At 42.9% G+C, this 19,007-nt stretch overlaps 1 protein-coding gene across 1 annotated transcript; it reads left to right on the top strand.

Annotated features, from left to right (window-relative positions):
* The first annotated feature begins 1,918 nt into the window (after window positions 1-1,918).
* LOC117373618 (NUAK family SNF1-like kinase 1) lies at window positions 1,919-12,755 on the top strand. Its single transcript, XM_033969681.2, has 7 exons — window positions 1,919-2,315; window positions 5,668-5,788; window positions 6,055-6,206; window positions 8,482-8,547; window positions 10,190-10,309; window positions 10,395-10,527; window positions 11,206-12,755. Exons 1-7 carry the CDS (start codon window positions 2,010-2,012, stop codon window positions 12,186-12,188), a joined length of 1,881 nt encoding a protein of 626 aa, XP_033825572.1. The 5' UTR covers window positions 1,919-2,009; the 3' UTR covers window positions 12,189-12,755.
* The last annotated feature ends 6,252 nt before the right edge of the window (window positions 12,756-19,007 follow it).

The following is a 19,007-nucleotide window of genomic DNA, read 5'->3' as shown; positions in this document are numbered from 1 at the left end:
ACCAGTACAAATGACATTACATTCTCTGGAGAGGTGAATTCACTCACAGTAAGAATGCACTATTTAATAAATATTTTTAGCACTGAAACACAACATCCATCCTTTTTCTTCGTTTATCCAGGGCCGGATCGCACGGGCAGCAGTCTAAGCAGGGACTCCCAGACTTCCCTCACCCTAGACATATCCTCCAGCTCCTCCAGTGGGGCTCAAAGGCGTTCCCAGGCCAGCCGAGAGACATGTTCCCTCCAGTGTGTCCTGGGTCTTCTCCGGGAGCATCCTGAACAGAGATATCTGCGATCTTGTCCTTTTGGTCATTGCATAAAGCTCATGACCACAGGTAGATTGACCAGTAAATCGAGAGCTTTGCCTTTCTACTCAGCTCTTTCTTCACCACAACAGTCCGATACAGCAACTGCATCACTGCAGACGCTGCAGCGATCTGCCTGTCAATCTTGCGCTCCATCCTTCCATCACTTGTGAACAAGACCCCGAGTTATTTGAACCCTTCCACCTAGGGCATCCTGGTGTCACCTGCAGTGATGGACACCCTTGTGCTCAAACATGGTGTTCGCTATGGACAAACTGTGACTAGCACAGAAGTCCGATAACAGAACACCGCTCAGGTTCAGATCAGGGAGGCCGTTCTTCCCAATCACCTGGGCTGGGCCAGCCTATAAGCAGACTAAGCCGCTGCTTAGGCCCCTAGGCCACCAGAGGGCCCCCAAGAGCCCATACAATTTTTATATATATATATATATATCATTTTCTGAACACTAAATGGTACTTGAGTGTTTATACTAGTCTACATATCCCTCTTAAACGATTAGATGTGTTTTATTTCCAGTAACTAGATATGTGCTGCCTATATTTTTTGAGTCATGCATTGGTGTAGACACAGGTGTGAAGGACCCCTCCCCTCCAGGTGCGCTCTGGGGGCGCTGAGGCAGCAGAGGTATATTTGAATGACTGTTTTACAAACTAAAACACTAAAAGTTAGTGAAGTTAAGTTTATCTGAAGTGCGGGTCAATGTTTGAAAATCCCCAGAGGAAGATTGTTTTGGGGAAAGAGGGACTTTTCAGAGAGGACTCTAAATATGTCAAATATGTCAGGATAAAACGGTGAGGCTGAACATGTATAATTCTGCATACACGACGTACATCAGAGCAGCACGAAGACAGCAGGTGAGTCCGTTTATTACACCATCAGTTGATGTGAGTGTAGTTAAAGCGTCACTACTCCTATTGTCAGATTAACAACGATGATTATGGTAGAAACCTCTGTTACATCTGCTGGACGAAAGAACGATCTGTGAATGACTCCTGAATGTACTGTGAATGCTCATATAGGGATGTACCGATACCACTTTTTGCAAAACGAGTACTTCAATCACCCTGCCAATCACCCCTCTCCGCGTGTCACCGTCCTTGCTGTTCAGTCCGTAGGTCGACACAACAGAGAGAGACCTGTCCCAGACCCGAAGACGCAGGGACACGATCCTCTCATTAGCCAGGGTGAGCTCCAATGCATGGCGGCTGAACTGTGGGGCAATAAGCAAGCCCACACCAGCTCGCCATCTCTCCCCACGGGCAATGCCAGAGAAATGGAGAGTCCAGCCCCTCTCAAAGATCTAGGTTTCAGAGTCCAAGCAAATAAGAAGAAGAAGAAAAAAAAAAAAGAATGTCGATGGAAACAAGTAGGTGGTGGACCCTCCATAAGAAAAGTCCCATAGCTCATCTTAAAACTAACGCATTGATTTAGATAGTATAGGGCTTACACCAAAGTACAGTGCATTCATGTTTCTAGACTAGTCAAACTGTGTGTAACCTGCAGCTCAAAAAGGCCAGAAGTCTCGTGCAGAATGATGCTTTGGCTCCGCCCTTAGTGGTGGACCAAGTGGTCTGCGTGCTCTTGCTGTTTAGAGGGGGGAGAGGAAGGAGCCCGTTCAGAGTACTTTACGTTAGTGTACATGGGGCACTAACATTATTGTGCGGCCTCGAACCTCACGTATATGATGGGTAGACGAGAGGCGGACAGTGGAGGTGCGATGACCACCAGCGAGCGCTCCGAGTTGGGACCTCTGTTGCAGGACACTGTATCCACTTCTTCTAACGATGCCCGCAGCGGCAATAGGCTGAAAAGGAGCCCGGGGTCCGTCGCGGTTCCTGGAGAGACATCTGCCACCACAGTTCCGTCCGAGGTGAAGAAACACCAGCACAAACACAACCTCAAGCACCGGTATGAAGTGATGGAGACGCTGGGGAGAGGCACCTACGGCAAAGTGAAGAAGGCGATGGAGAGAGCAACTTTGCGCACGGTGAGACGTGGACTCAAACAGTTGTAGGTTATGTTAATGCTATTTATCCTCGAAAAAAAAAACATGAATCTTTTAATTTTCTCTCATGTGCTCATCCAAAGCTCGGCAGGGCATCTAGTGTGAAACCAAATAATCAATATGCAGCATGACTACAGTAGAACATTGTTTCTTTGTGTAGTCTTTAAATTTCTACTGGACGTTAGTTGTTGTTAGTTAGTTTTAGTATTGTTTACACAGTCTCATATAACTGATTCATCTATATATTTAAATTGGGCTATTGGTAAAAATGGCACTTGGAGAGACAAATGGCACTGCTGCACACTATAAGTTCTATTAGTTATCAACTTCTTTACATTAAAATATACTGCTAGTTTGAGTATAGTATGACTGCTAAATTGGGACTGTAGTTTTACTAAATCAGGACTAATGATAAATCATTTGTTCCTTGGTCAAGTGCAACTCTAACAGTCATACCACAGGACAGTTTAAGGACTACTGCACTACGCTTTGTGCCTATGGCGTGTGCTGGTTGGTGAGCTCATGAGCCAATGCTGAGCCCAGTGCTTGCTTCCTGTGCTACCAGGCTGAGATGCCTTTGGTCTGACTCACTCAGCACTTCAACAAGAGGATAACATTACTACAATAGGCTTCTCCCATAGGAGCCTGCCCCCTTTTACTGCCTGTGGTACACACAAACAACCTCATAATGCAATATGTTTAACTCCACAAATAAGTATAAAACTGTTTTGTGTCCCAGGTTTATATGACCTAACTGCAAAGACTTATTTTAACTGCACCCATCTGGTCAATATAATAATTGTGAATAGTTTTATTGAGTCATGTTATGCCTCTGAAAGACCATAATTGGTGATGGAGAGAAGTGAAGTGAATATCACACTGGTCCAGCACTGTGATTGGATAGACAAGGGGAAATGCAGGATTCCTGAAGCCTGCCAGCACATACCAAGGATTCTTTGAAACAAAACAGACATTATTTTTGGAAATGAGACCAGGGCTCTGTTGTTTTGAGTTCTGGGAAGTAGGATGGTGGGAAATTGGGAAAATAACAAAGTAATGAAGAAAAAAATGTCTTAATAAATTTGCCTTTACAGGTTTTGAGGACAAGCGATGATGTTTGTGTTATTCCTAGCTGATCTTTGCATGTTTCTGGTAAGGGGCAGTTCCTGATACCATAATTGTTTGTTTTTTTGGCAACCGAAAAAACAAGAATTTATCTGTTTGTTTTACATACATTATAAAACTTTTATAATTATAAGTGTAAAGTAAATACACTTACCTATTCAGTAATTACAAAACTGACACAATCTGCCTTCATTTGTACATGGCTTCTTTCTTACAGTGTTTAGAATACTTGTATATTAAATAACATTATAATGCCAAATTTAAGTGTTTATAACTTGATTTACCCTTGCATAGTCCTGGGAAGGACCCTCCCTGTTTCCTTCCCACATCACTGTCTGTGATTGTAGTCTTGTCCTTTTTCCCCATGGAGTCCCGGCTGTGCGAGCCCTCACTGTTGATTGGAGAACTGTTTTCCTGCCTGGTCAATCATGTGTGTCACCTATTGCCACCTTCTCTATTTAGGGAGATTCTGCAGACCTGCTTGGGGCTGCTAGCTTTTGTGGCCAGTATGCCACTTTGTCTCTGTGTCTCATTTAGTTTGTTAGTCCCTCGTTTGTCTCTGTGTCTCACTGTGTGTGAGAGACACTAGTTTAGTTATGTTTTTGTGTCTCCTGTTATTTTGTCACTCGGTTGAGTTTGTAGGTTTATATGGCTTGTATTTATTTTGGGACACTCATAGTTTGATATTGTGTTATGTGTCCCTTATTTTGTCACTCATAGGCCTATGTGATCAGCTATAAGTAACTATTTTATCTGTTAAACCTGTTATTTTTGGTTTCTCAATTTAGGTTCTCTTGTTTAGACATTTGTATAAATATTTTAGATCACTTTTGTAAAATTTTCCTTCCCTTTTCCTGTTATTTAAATTACTATATTGTTTTACCATTTTCCATCTGATTCCATTTTGTTACACCCAGTGCTATGACCTGGCTATTCCAGGGTTAGGGAAGTAAGTCCATGTAATATTAAATCATTTTCTTGTTTTAGTCTTGCTTTAGTCCAAGATTGTATCCTTCCTAAGTCTTTATATTTGAGAGGCTAAATGCATTATTTTGGTACTATTTGCAATTAAAACTGAGTCTATCAACACAAACTCCCTCACCCCTCGCACGTGCCTCTGAAAATGCTCCTAATTCCTTGGATTGTGAACAATGCCCAGTGTGTCTGAAATGGATCCAGTGTTAAGTGCAAAATATGGTAATGTGGTGGTTAGTTGGTTTACAAGTATTTTGAAGGAAAAAATGTTCATTGCAAGCATAACAACAGTAAGTGTATTATCGCCAACTTTTACTTTTACTTCAGTCTATGATGAGGTTATAAATTTGGCTATATTATAAACTGAAATAAAACAAGTAATCTTGTTCCTCTTTTAGCATCTGCTGTGAACCATGTTATAGTTTGGGACACATTCTATCAATTTCTTCTGTGTTGCACAGACATTAGTTTTACTAAGTCAGGTCAATCCTTAGAGTAGTTTGAGTGATGTTATGTAAGCGAAGTGGCTAATAGAGCGTGTGAATTGTCTGTCCCAGTGGTTTATAGACGTTTTTCCGGCAGCTGAGAACGCTGGAGTTCAGAGTTCAGATCTTCGCTTTCATAAGGCCTCTCTGCTCCACTGAGGGAGGTTCTAGCTAAATTCTCATGACCAATGATGCTAGTGTTATTTGGGTATCATTTGAGCTGTTCAATATAATGCAGTGAATACCTAGGATTAAAGAAACAAATCATAAGAGGTCTCCTTCTGCTAAATACTTATACCCTCTAATAAAATGTAAATGTAATAAAATGTATAGACAGTGTGCATGTATTGATAATGTTTATTCTTTTGCCTTTATTTTTTATATTTGTGCCCTTTTAAAAGTAAGAGTAGTTAGATAAAAATGTAAAAGTAAATAAAGCTGGCACTAAATTGTGTGTGAAAGTGGAAAAATTACTTACAATTAATTACACTTACTGAGATTGACAAATTGAATATCTCAGTGTTCTTTTAAGTATCCCAATAACGATGCTGGATTTTAGAAATCCATCAAAATATGCTAAAACAAGTATTGAATGTGAAAGGATTATAAAATAGTGTCTGTCCCACCCACAAGTTTCCTTGTTAGTAGAGGTCAGTATGTTATGCGTACTGTATATCATATAAAGTGTATTCAACAAGATTTATAAATGTTTTATGTTGTATATTACCGGTAATCTTTTATCTTCATAGGTGGCCATCAAATCTATTCGTAAGGAGCGCATCACTGATAACCTGGAGCGTATCCACATTCAAAGAGAGATTGAGATCACGTCTGCCCTGCAGCATGCTAACATCATACAATTCCACGAAGGTAAGGTTACAGACTGAGCAGAAACATGCAAACGACACCGCTGTAAATATACTGAAAAGATTCACCCCTTTAAAAAGATTCACCCCTTCAAAAGTAGCAGCACAGAGCAAAATGTGTTTATTTTTATACTGACAAGTAATATTCAGACAATTAATGTTACATGTGTTTTGATAAGATTCTTTGTTAATGAATGTCAAAGTTTTGCAAGAGATGGGTCACTAGTCAATTTTTGATTTAATGTAACTGCTTCACATTGTCTTTTTTAGTGTTTGAGAGCCGGGACAAGATTGTGATTGTGATGGAGTATGCCAGCAGAGGAGAGCTGTACGATTACATCCAGGAGAGACGGAGAGTGCCCGAGACTGAGGCTCGGACCATCTTCAGACAAATCACATCTGCTGTTCACTACCTCCACAAGGTTTGTTATTATACACTTTTTTTCAGTACGACAAAAGGTATTGGACTTGTTTTCACAAAAGTATGTATTTTTAAATAGGTCAACTAAAACACAAAAAGAACGTTTTTCTTTGACACTGCAAAGGGTCCAACATCTTGTAGTGGTCAAGATGTGTAGACCAGAACTTAAAAGTTCAGGGGCAAATGCTTCTTTCATTATTTTCCACAAAAAGTAAAACATTATAGTAAGTAAACTCAATATCTACATACGACTAAATCATTGTCATTTAATTTCAATCATTTTGTTCTATGCCCATTGCAGACATTAACTAATTTCCTATTTTCAGCATCAAGAAAATGTATTTATCAAAGCACTCTTAGTTGACAGGGTGCACCCATAGACTGTATAAAGAAGTGGACTAAGTGAGCCTAATGTCACCCATAGCGTTCGGCTCCAGTCAAATGAAGCTCAGCAAGGACAGCAGTTATAGGGCCGTATTTGGAGCTGATTGGAGTAACATAACAACCAAAAGCCAATCTGGAGCGAAGCAGTTGACGGTAATGCCCCTTCTCGCTCACCCCACTGGTTTAGCAGGGAAGTGGACACTAAAGCTGGAAAGAAAACACCGGATTTGTCTGTTACTAATGTTCATATTTAGATTTACTGACACAATAGTGGAATAAAAATACCAGGATGTAGGGTTAATACAAACATTTTAACACCAAAATGACGTGTCTCACTACAGCATTTACAGAGAGAGGGGTGACAATTTTTCAGTGAAAGTGAGTTAGAGCCAGAGCCGACAGAACGGGAATCGTGTCCATGACCACTTGCTATTTAGAATGTCAAATTAATATCCTGTAAGTTGTTTTGCTTTCCTCGCTTGGAAACAGCTGGGAATAAAGTAAGGAGGTCTCAGGCACGTGCTGAATCACATACAAGCAAATACTGTACCACTAAATCCTCTAAATCCTAATCCGCCAGCCAAACTTGACTTGGTTCCTCAGATCTCTCTGGGTTAAGGGCGCATTAGTAGCCGATTGTTTGGTATAGTCACACATTTAACCGTGCCCCCCCTTCCTCCTTTGGGCTGTATTGTACTGTAAGCCCCGGCAAAGAAACAAACTAACTATTGTTTTGTTGTTTTTCTTGAAGTGTGCATGAATTTAATATGATCAAACAGGAATTTATCTTCAATCCTATTAAATTAAATTTCTAGCCAAAGTAAATTTGACGTTTGTTTCTAGGAAGATTGGAGATTTTATTGTACATTGCTTTGTAGTAATGGATCAAGAACAAAATTATTCACACCAAACATGCCGATTCCTGTGCACTGTGCACTAAACATACTAGCTTAACCTCACTAAAAGGAAAAAGGAGTAATTTTAAATAATACTTCTATTGTGAAATATGAAGGTTTTGTGGTTTGGTGGTAAGAGATTTCCCTCTGAATAAGAAAATCTTCAAAGCTTTGCCTTGGTTTGTGTCATTTCTACCACTACAGTTACAACAATTAATTATTTTCTTGCAGAGATCCTCACTGTCTCATTATTTATTTGTATGAACATTGGTTCTGGTTTATAAAATTCTTTTTCAGCACTTCTCACACATAGTCGTTCTTTTAGGTTCGGTAACTTTCCAACCACCTCAACTGTTCCAAAAATAGAAACATAATTCATCCATGTCTGAATTATTGAACATGCCGATGCTGCAGAGGTATTTAGGACACAGAATCTATTCTTGACATTTCAAAGAAACACAAAAAAGACTTTGGAATGGCTCACATAGAGCTCACAAAAGGCTATTTGAGCTTTATATATTGTATGTAATTAGAGACAAAAATGGGTCACTGTTGTTTGTAATCACCCAAACAACAGTGTAGAGTAACTGACAAAAGTATTATCATAATTATGTTTCATTATTTTAGCCAAACTGTCACAATTTATAAACCACCTTGTCACAACCTGATCGCAGAAGCTAACCAAGGCATTGGCCTGATTAGTACGTAGATTGGAAACTGTTGGGAACGTGCCACAGCAGGGCGCCAGTGGCTCACTGTGTCTTGAGGAAAGAAACTTCAGCCACATTGCCTAGCATGACTGTGGTGTGTGTATGTGAGTGGTTGGATGGGCTGATGGCGTAGATTGGCAGCCTCGCTTCCATCAGTCTAACCCACGATTATTCACTCCATACTACAGTGCATAAAAAGTGCATGAAAAACGAAAAACATATACTATATATATTGCATTATTATTATAATTACATGTATGATGGCTCTTTTTTAATGTTCTTTTAGAATGGTGTTGTCCATCGTGATCTCAAGTTAGAAAACATCCTTTTAGACCAAGATTTGAATGTGAAGGTAAGGACATGAAAATCAGTGGTGTTTGACTCTGTTTTCCAGTACACACAACTGACCATGTGTTGCAGGTCAAGATTTGAGTTGTAAATATTCTATGAAATCAATATATTTTTTTCTACCCTGGCCCATATTAACATATGAAAACCATACCACATATGATATACCACATATGATGAACCATAACACATGTGATAAACCATCACACATATGATAAACCATCACACATGTGATAAACCATAACACATATGATAAACCATCACACATATGATAAACCATCACACATATGATAAACCATCACACATGTGATAAACCATAACACATGTGATAAACCATAACACATATGATAAACCATCACACATATGATAAACCATCACACATATGATAAACCATCACACATGTGATAAACCATAACACATGTGATAAACCATCACACATATGATAAACCATCACACATATGATAAACCATCACACATGTGATAAACCATAACACATGTGATAAACCATCACACATATGATAAACCATAACACATATGATAAACCATAACACATATGATAAACCATCACACATATGATAAACCATAACACATGTGATAAACCATAACACATATGATAAACCATCACACATATGATAAACCATAACACATGTGATAAACCATAACACATATGATAAACCATCACACATATGATAAACCATAACATATGAGTGTTGATAATGGTAATAATGCAAAACACACTCCATTTAAAAAGGTAAGTATTTTTATCATGACTTTTGTCGAAAATCATCACATGGTTACAGTGCCAGTCCAAATCTAATTTGGTTGTTCACTTTTGGCCATATTAGGAATTCTGTTCTTACACAGGAGTGATACCTTACGTTCTCTTCTGAGTGTGTTTCTAGTGGCAACTATGTCAACTATGCCAATATGTGAAATTTGAATCTGAAATAAATTCACAATGATGCATTTCCAAGTCACAAATGATGTGTTTGGATAAATGGTGTAGGCTTGTAGCGCTTCTTCTGTTATGTGAACTTTGAACCACCTCTCTCATAGTAAAAGAAAAATATCAAAGTTGTAGGAGTGAAGACGTTTCACTGCTCATCCAAGAACTGAAGAACCGGCTTGGATGAGCAGAGAAACGTCTTCACTCCTACAACTTTTTGTCCAGTCACATTTGATACATTTCTTTTACTATGGATCATACCTGGATGACTGAGGGATTACACAGGCAACCCCCCCTTTCTCATGTTTTCCTACACACAGCCTCACACCTCCACTGCCACTGATTTTCAGTAGCTATTTTTAGCCCATATAATTAATTTTTTTGCCCCTTTGGGGATTGTTTGAGAGATGTGGTTGATGACTCGATTGAATGGAATTTTGGATGATCGCAAATGATCACAAAGCACAAATTCTGAAACCCAAATTGAAAAAAACAATAGGCTGGACTTAACTTCACAAATTGAAGACATAGTGCCCGAACCTGGACCCCACCTCTAGAGTCAGACAATGATGCAGACATTTTAAATATATTTTAACCAATTTTACTATATACTAATCTATTTCTGTATATTTAACAAAAGTATTTATTGTATGTGCAATTGTAAGAGTATAAATTACAGTTACTTTTCTCCTTTTTCTAGCTGGCAGACTTTGGGCTCTCAAACCACTTTGAAAAAGGCACTCTTCTACAAACATACTGCGGTAGTCCTCTCTATGCTTCACCAGAGATAGTCCAAGGGCTTCCCTACCAAGGCCCTGAGGTACAAAACTGAAAGATAAATAAGTATATAAAAATAAATAAATAAACATAATACTAGGTCATACTAACCAACTTTCTTTGTTCAGGTTGATTGCTGGGCCTTGGGTGTTTTGCTTTATGCTCTGGTGTACGGGAGCATGCCATTTGACGGAGCAAGTCACAAAATACTGACAAAGCAAATCACACAAGGTCACTATCGCAGACCAAACCTTCACTCAGGTAAACAATATAACATTTTCCAAAATAATTCTCAAATATTTACATAATGTCTGTTTGTACTAAAACCTGTTGTTACATAGTAAAATAAAGTACTACAAGTAAAAGTGCTTGTAATGTTAAGCAAATAAAAAAACACTGAGTCAAGTTACTTCAGTTAAAGGTCTTATATTACATTTTTAAGCCATGTTGGAATGTTACCTCATCAATAACATACCCGGAGTTATGTTTTGTTTCATTGATTAGTTTTAAAATTAGCTGCTATCTTTAACCTTTATTTCAGTAAAGATTTGAAATGCCAGGGCTGAAATCATCCAAATGATTTTAGGAAAGGTGTACGGTGTACATAGTGAAGCACTTCCTGTATCACCACATGAGATGGAACAGACTGTTTTCTGGTTGAGAGAAGAACACAGCCCAAATATGCAGGATTTGTGTATTAAACATGTGTGAATGAAACAAAACACAATCATGTATGTTTTTGATGAGGAAACATTATAATCAGATCAGAAAATAGCGTAGTATGGGCAGTATCTGTCAGAATAGGCAAACCTGAATGTCATTTGACGTGAAACCTACATGTCAATAGTACAACTGTAACTAGTCTGTCCTAATAAATAGGATATTACGCATATAGACAATAGACATTTGTTGTTCCTTGTATTTTCTGCTTCTGTCTAGATGCCTGTGCCCTGATAGACTGGCTGCTGAGTGTTAGAATGGAGGACAGAGCCACCATTGAGGACGTGGCCAACCACTGGTGGGTGAACTGGGGTTACGAGGAGAATGTGTGTGACTGTCCCACCTCCGCTCTGGACTGCCCCTCTCCGCTGCTCGCGCGCTACATCGATTGGCAGAATCAGGTCACTGCTGCTTGCCACTTCACCTTACCCCTAAAGACAGAGCAGGGAGTAGGAGGAGCACAGAAACATGTGGGTAGCCTTAAAAAATCTCGCAAGGAGAATGCAATCCCCCAGAATGCATTGCGAGTGGTGTGTGCTGCTTCTACTGTTGAAAGTAAGAAGCCAAAAAGTATTCTCAAACAGCAACGAAGTTTTGACTCCGTTATTTACAGTCAACCTAGAGAAAGTGCACCATCCCAAACAAGAAGTGACATTCAAACTCACCAGAAATCAGACATCCTGTCCAACAGAGTACCTTCTACATTCAACCACCACTCGTCCAAAATGCCCAAAAAGGGTATCCTCAAGAATCTGCACGATGGGCTATGTGATTATGATCCTTCTGTAGCAAAGGCTAATTCTGTAGCCGGTGTAGAAAATGCTGGTTTGCACTATTTCAAACCAGTTTCTGCTGCAGAGGATAGTCCCAATTTGCACACAGAGGCGGTAAGAAGAAGAAAGGGTATACTTAAACGTAATGGCAAGTTTTCACGCAGTCTTGACCTCCCTGATAATCACGACTTGTCCTTCAAGACCACAACACTCCCAGAGACATTACAGCATCATCTTCTGAGTTCTGTAGTCGGAGAGATGAGTCGTCCCTCCAGCATTGTGAGTGAGGACAGTCTCTTCTCCATGGACTCCTTTGACACACTGGACTTTAGCACCCAATCACCACACAGACTTTTCTCACGAGGCACACAGGAGCACAGTGCTTATAGCTCAGAGGAGGAGTGTCCAGAAATAACCAGAGAGACTTGAGGACAATGGTGAAGAAAACATTGTCTGTCTTGTCCTACTGACCATGATTTTGTAATGTACAAATTTAACCCATCCTTCAATTAGTACCACTGGGACAACCTGTTAAAAGCAGTGAGCTACTGCAGTACAGTACTCGGGGACCTATCTCCAGCTCTTGAGCTGGGCTTGGTCAGGACTACTTTAGCGGGAACATTTTACCCATGGTGCATGTTTAGAGTTGATGGAGAAAACCAGAGTGCCAGTGGGAGACACACCCCGACATGGAGACAACATGCGAACTCCACACAGGAGTCATTTGAGTGCCATTTACTCAGCTTTGTGACTATTTTGGGTTGGGTTCAGGTTAAGATGGCAAATATTTTACTTGTATGGAACTTGCTTCGGTACATCATTTAATGTAATGGTCGAATTTTTTTATTTTTTTTATTTTTTTTGGTGGAGGGACATATGAACTCATCATTGGTGTACTACTGTTATCGTTTACTAAGAATAATTATTATCAAAAACTTGAGACATGGTAAAAATACATTGAGTGATATGTTGCAAGTGATGTTTAAATAAAGTATTAAATAAAAAAGTAATGTTGTTGATAATGTTTTTTGTTAAAAACATTTGATCACAAAACATCTTTACAACAGGCCTTTTAACATTCCTTTGATGTTTACAGTTTAAACAAAGTGCTGCATATAGCAAATCTATCCATAAACATAATCGTACAAAATAATAAATAAATAAATAAATAATACTTATTTAACAACCCTCCACAGTCTGTGTACAAAGCATTGACTACAAAGGATAATTCAATAATTTAATAATCTCATATACAATTTGAGAATCCAGGTCCTTCTGAATTCCTCATGACATTATTTTGTTGCGCAAAAGATTGGCCAAACTTATAAACAATGTGCCAAATGCAATCAAAATCTATAAAAGGTTCCAGGATTCATCAATGGATTACAAAAATGTGCAGAGCCACACCTACCTACTTTCACAATATACAATAATTACTTCTAAGTTTTAAGTTGCATGGGCATTCTGAATAAAATTACATTACTTTAAAAGTTGGTTCTAGTATTTTGAGTGGTCCACTATGTCCAAAACTGACACATCAGTAGATGTTGTGGTGACTAAGTGGTAAAAGCACTTGTCCACCAACCCGAAAGGGAGAAATTTCTGCCATTGTGTCCTTTGGCAAGACGCTTGCCTAGTATGAATGTGGTCCGAGTGACTGGACATGTTGGGGCCAACCCCGAGGTCAACTGATGGAAGCTTCCATCAAGCTACTCCACCAATCACTGACACAACAAGTGCCTTGCCAAAGGACACAACGACAGAGCTTGGTCAGAGCGGGAATCAATCCTTCAACCTTTGGGTTAGTGTAGCCACCACCACTGAGAGAATGAATAGTGACTACAATAGTAGTGCTTTGAGAGGGTGTGGATGTGTTATAAATGTTCTATTCTCTCTCTCACACAGGTGTTGTCATTATACAATTATAAAAGTATTGTCTAACAGGGACTGTGATTGTTCAGAGGAGTTTTGGTGTGGTCTGAAGAATGTTGGCAGTAATTAATCAGTAAGGCAGTAATTAATCTGGACCATTTACAGGAAGATAAGAGATTAATTAGAGAAGGTATGTGCGTATTTGGCACCATCACCTTGCCTCACTAGTAATTAAATGCATACGCACAAAACCCTAATAATAATAATGAATAATAAAGCATAGTCTTGTATATCACTTAAACATAAGTACGGTCGTTCTTGTCTGTGTCTGTCAAATATCTTGTACGTAGTTCTTTTATTTAAAAATCTTTATTTAACCAGAAAAATCCCATTGAGATTACAAATCTCTTTTTCAAAGGAGTCCGGGCCAAGACAGAAACACAGATTAAACATAAACACACATTTAGTCAATCACAGGAATTTGTTAGTTTAAAACAGTGGCAAGCCCCTCCCCGAACCGCCACCTTAACGTGGTGGAGGGGTTTGAGCACCCGAATGATCCTGGGAGCTATGTTGTCGGGGGCTTCATGCCCCTGGTAGGGTCACCCATGGCAAACAGGTCCTGGGAGACGGGTCTGACTAAGAGCGGTTCAGAAGCCCATCATGAAGAGAAATCCAACGAGGCCGTTTACGTCGCCCGGACTGGCGTTACCGGGGCCCCACCCTGGAGCCAGGCCTGGGGTGGGTGCTCGGCAGCGAGCGCCTGGTGGCCGGGCCTTTCCCCACGGGGCCCGGTCGGGCCCAGCCCGAAGGAACGACGTGGGGCCGTCCTCCCGTGGACCCACCACCTGCGGGAGGAGCCATGAGGGGCGGGTGCGGAGAGATCCGGGCGGCAGTCGAAGGCGGGGACCTCGACGACCGGATCTCCGGACATGGAGACTAGCTCTGGGGACGTGGAACGTCACCTCGCTGGGGGGGAAGGAGCCTGAGCTTGTGCGGGAGGTTGAGCGCTACTGGCTAGATATAGTCGGCCTCACCTCCACGCACAGCTTGGGCTCTGGAACCCAACTTCTTGAGAGGGGTTGGACTCTCCATTTCTCTGGCGTTGCCCGCGGGGAGCGGCGGCGAGCTGGTGTGGGCTTGCTCATTGCCCCACAGCTCAGCCACTGCGTGTTGGGGTTCACTCCGGTGAACGAGAGGGTCGCGTCCCTGCGCCTTCGGGTCGGGGACAGGTCTCTCACTGTTGTGTCGGCCTACGGGCCAAACAGCAGTGCAGAGTACCCGGCCTTCTTGGAGTCCCTGGGAGGGGTACTAGACAGTGCACCAACCGGGGACTCCGTTGTTCTCCTCGGGGACTTCAACGCCCATGTGGGTAACGACAGTGACACTTGGAGGGGCGTGATTGGGAGGAACGGCCTCCCCGATCTGAACCCGAGCGGTGTTTTGTTATTGGACTTCTGTGCTAGTCACAGTTTGTCCATAACGAACACCATGTTCGAGCACAAGGGTGTCCATCGGTGCACGTGGCACCAGGACACTCTAGGTCGGAGGTCGATGATCGACTTTGTTGTCGTGTCATCTGACCTCCGACCGCGTGTCTTGGACACTCGGGTGAAGAGAGGGGCTGAGCTGTCAACCGATCACCACCTGGTGGTGAGTTGGATCCGCTGGCGGAGGAGGAAGCCGGACAGACCTGGCAGGCCCAAGCGCATTGTGAGGGTCTGCTGGGAACGTCTGGCGGAGCCCTCTGTCAGGGGGGTCTTCAACTCCCACCTCCGGGAGAGCTTCTCCCTGATCCCGGGGGAGATTGGAGACATGGACTCCGAGTGGGCCATGTTCTCCACCTCTATTGTCGATGCGGCTGCTCGTAGCTGTGGTCGTAAGGTCTGTGGTGCTTGTCGCGGCGGCAATCCCCGAACCCGGTGGTGGACACCGGAAGTAAGGGATGCCGTCAAGCTGAAGAAGGAGTCCTATCGAGCCTTGTTGGCTCGTGGGACTCCTGAGGCAGCTGATGAGTACCGGCGGGCCAAGCGTGCCGCAGCTCGGGCGGTCACAGAGGCAAAAACTCGGGGTTGGGAGGAGTTCGGGGAGGCCATGGAGGAGGACTATCGGACGGCCTCAAAGAGATTCTGGCAAACCGTCCGACGCCTCAGGAGGGGGAAGCAGTGCTTCACCAACACTGTTTACAGTGCGGGTGGAGAGCTGCTGACTTCGACTGGGGATGTTGTCGGGCGGTGGAAGGAATACTTTGGGGATCTCCTCAATCCCACTGTCACGTCTTCCGAGGAGGAAGCAGAAACTGGGGTCCCAGAGGCGGACTCGTCCATCACCCTGGCTGAAGTCACTGAGGTGGTTGGCAAGCTCCTCAGTGGTAAGGCTCCGGGGGTGGACGAGATCCGTCCTGAGTACCTCAAGTCTCTGGATGTTGTGGGGCTGTCTTGGCTGACACGTCTCTGCAACATCGCGTGGCGGTCGGGGACAGTACCTGTGGAATGGCAGACCGGGGTGGTGGTCCCTCTGTATAAGAAGGGGGACCGGAGGGTGTGTTCCAATTACAGGGGAATCACACTCCTCAGCCTTCCCGGTAAGGTCTATTCCAGGGTACTGGAGAGGAGAATCCGACCGATAGTCGAACCTCGGATTCAGGAGGAGCAGTGTGGTTTTCGTCCTGGTCGTGGAACACTGGACCAGCTCTATACTCTCCATCGGGTCCTCGAGGGCTCATGGGAGTATGTCCAACCAGTCCACATGTGTTTTGTGGATCTGGAGAAGGCATTCGACCGTGTCCCTCGTGGTGTCCTTTGGGGGGTGCTCTGGGAGTATGGGGTCCGGGGCTCTTTGCTAAGGGCTGTCCGGTCCCTGTATGACCGGAGCAGGAGCTGTGTTCGCATTGCCGGCAGTAAGTCAGACCTGTTCCCGGTGCATGTTGGACTCCGCCAGGGCTGCCCTTTGTCACCGGTTCTGTTCATTATATTTATGGACAGAATTTCTAGGCGCAGCCAGGGGCCGGAGGGGGCCTGGTTTGGGAACCACAGGATTTCATCTCTGCTGTTTGCAGATGATGTTGTCCTGATGGCTTCTTCGAGCCAGGACCTGCAGCAGGCACTGGGGCGGTTTGCAGCCGAGTGTGAAGCGGCTGGGATGAGAATCAGCTCCTCCAAATCCGAGGCCATGGTTCTCGACCGGAAAAAGGTGGTTTGCTCTCTCCGGGTGGGTGGTGAGTCTCTGCCCCAAGTGGAGGAGTTCAAGTATCTCGGGGTCTTGTTCACGAGTGAGGGAAGGATGGAGCAGGAGATTGACAGGCGGATCGGTGCAGCATCTGCAGTGATGCGGTCGCTGTATCGATCCGTTGTGGTAAAGAAGGAGCTGAGCCGGAAGGCGAAGCTCTCGATTTACCGGTCAATCTACGTTCCTACCCTCACCTATGGTCATGAGCTCTGGGTCATGACCGAAAGGACAAGATCGCGGATACAAGCGGCTGAAATGGGCTTCCTCCGCAGAGTGGCCGGGCGCACCCTTAGGGATAGGGTGAGGAGCGCGGTCACACGGGAGGAGCTCGGAGTAGAGCCGCTGCTCCTACACGTTGAGAGGAACCAGCTGAGGTGGCTCGGGCATCTGCTCAGGATGCCTCCTGGACGCCTCCCTAGGGAGGTGTTCTGGGCATGTCCCACCGGGAGGAGGCCCCGGGGAAGACCCAGGACACGCTGGAGGGACTATGTCTCTCGGCTGGCCTGGGAACGCCTTGGGGTCCCACCGGAGGAGCTGGAGGACGTGTCCGGGGTGAGGGAAGTCTGGGAGTCCCTGCTTAGACTGCTGCCCCCGCGACCCGGCCCCGGATAAAGCGGAAGAAGATGGATGGATGGATGGACAACAGTGGCAAACCATAGATCTCACTTCCAAACCTTTTAGCACCAATTTAAACTGACCTATTGGGACCAGTTATTTTAGTTTCTAGTCCTTTTGTAAATGATTCCAGGATGTCAGCACAGAATATTGAATGTTATTTTACCAGTTTCAGTGTGAACAGTACTGAAAATACAGAGTTTTAAGATCAAAGAATACTGTCCATTATTAACTTTGTTGAATCCACAGGGATATGGATCGAGCAGGCACAGAATCTTACCATGACACTAATCTTTTTGTCATCAATGGGAAATTTTGGAATCAGAATAACATGGGCAGTTTTATTCACCACCATGGCAATGCAGTGAAAAATATTTTGTCTGCATTACACATATGAATGGTTATGGTAGACTAAAACACAAGAAATATTACTGTTTTTATCCTGTGTATATTGGCCTTATAACACACTGCTTTCTGAGTCTATTAAAATGTCCAAACGGCCAACTTATCTCATATTTAAATGGTGAGAAGAAGCACAGCAATATACCTAATAACCCTTAGTTTTGTTATGGCATTCTTTAGCATAAATCTTTATTTGTATTATTATGGATCATTTTGACCTAACCTTCATAATACTATCTGTTATGTTGTTATGTTCTTTTGTGTCTGGCGTCAAAAGCCACTTCGATTAGACCAAACTGGCAAGATTGTTTTGGTGGTATAAATACTCTGTATTATTTACATTTGTCAGCTGAGGGTGAGACGACACCGTTAGGGACACAGCTCTTTGACAATTGTGCACAATTGATTCAATAAATCAGACCTTTGATTCAAGACAACTTCTCTGTTTATTTTTATATCTTTAAGACTTTTTGACTATTAGAAATTCCACAACAATTTGGCGTTGTCGGCATGCCCTTTCGTCCGGTTCTTTTTCGGCGACAGTGATCCAGCGGCTGGCCACCCGGGGAGAGCACTCCCTTCCTGCCTCATCTCTGTCTTTGAGTGAGAGGGCTGCATCACTCTCGCTGGAAAACGCCGGCGCTAAGGCCTCGAATCTGAGCTACTAGAAGTTGTGGTGAGTTGTCTTGTTTCAGGGGGGCTGTCTCGCTTGAGGAAAAAAAAAAAAAGGAAAAAAAAAAAAAAAAAGGGGGAAACTAGGATACTGAAACACTAATACTAACACTTTAAATTGGGAAAAAAACAAAACAAAAAAACAAAACCTTTCCATTACTTGCTGTGCCCTGGTGTGACCTCCACTCTGGTATCTAGCTGTTATTGCGAGCGCGCTGGCTGGGATTGAAGGCTCACCGTATTGGTTCAATTCTGTCATTCTGAAGGTAGAAGACGTCGGACGACATTTATTCTAATAAATTTAGTCCTTGATGCGCCTCGCATGAATGAGGACTTGTCAATAGGAGGGTTGAGCAAAGCCTACCGTATTCCTAAATTGTGTGTTCTGGGCTGAAATTGTCGCAGTAACGTGGGTATTTATGAATACGGAGAGGAGACGAAAATAACGTCTAGTAAAAA

Source organism: Periophthalmus magnuspinnatus, chromosome 7 (genome assembly GCF_009829125.3).
Source record: "Periophthalmus magnuspinnatus isolate fPerMag1 chromosome 7, fPerMag1.2.pri, whole genome shotgun sequence".
NCBI classification, from domain to species: domain Eukaryota; kingdom Metazoa; phylum Chordata; class Actinopteri; order Gobiiformes; family Gobiidae; genus Periophthalmus; species Periophthalmus magnuspinnatus.
The sequence above is the reverse complement of the archived record's forward strand: the minus strand, read 5'-3'. Positions and strand labels throughout refer to the sequence as shown.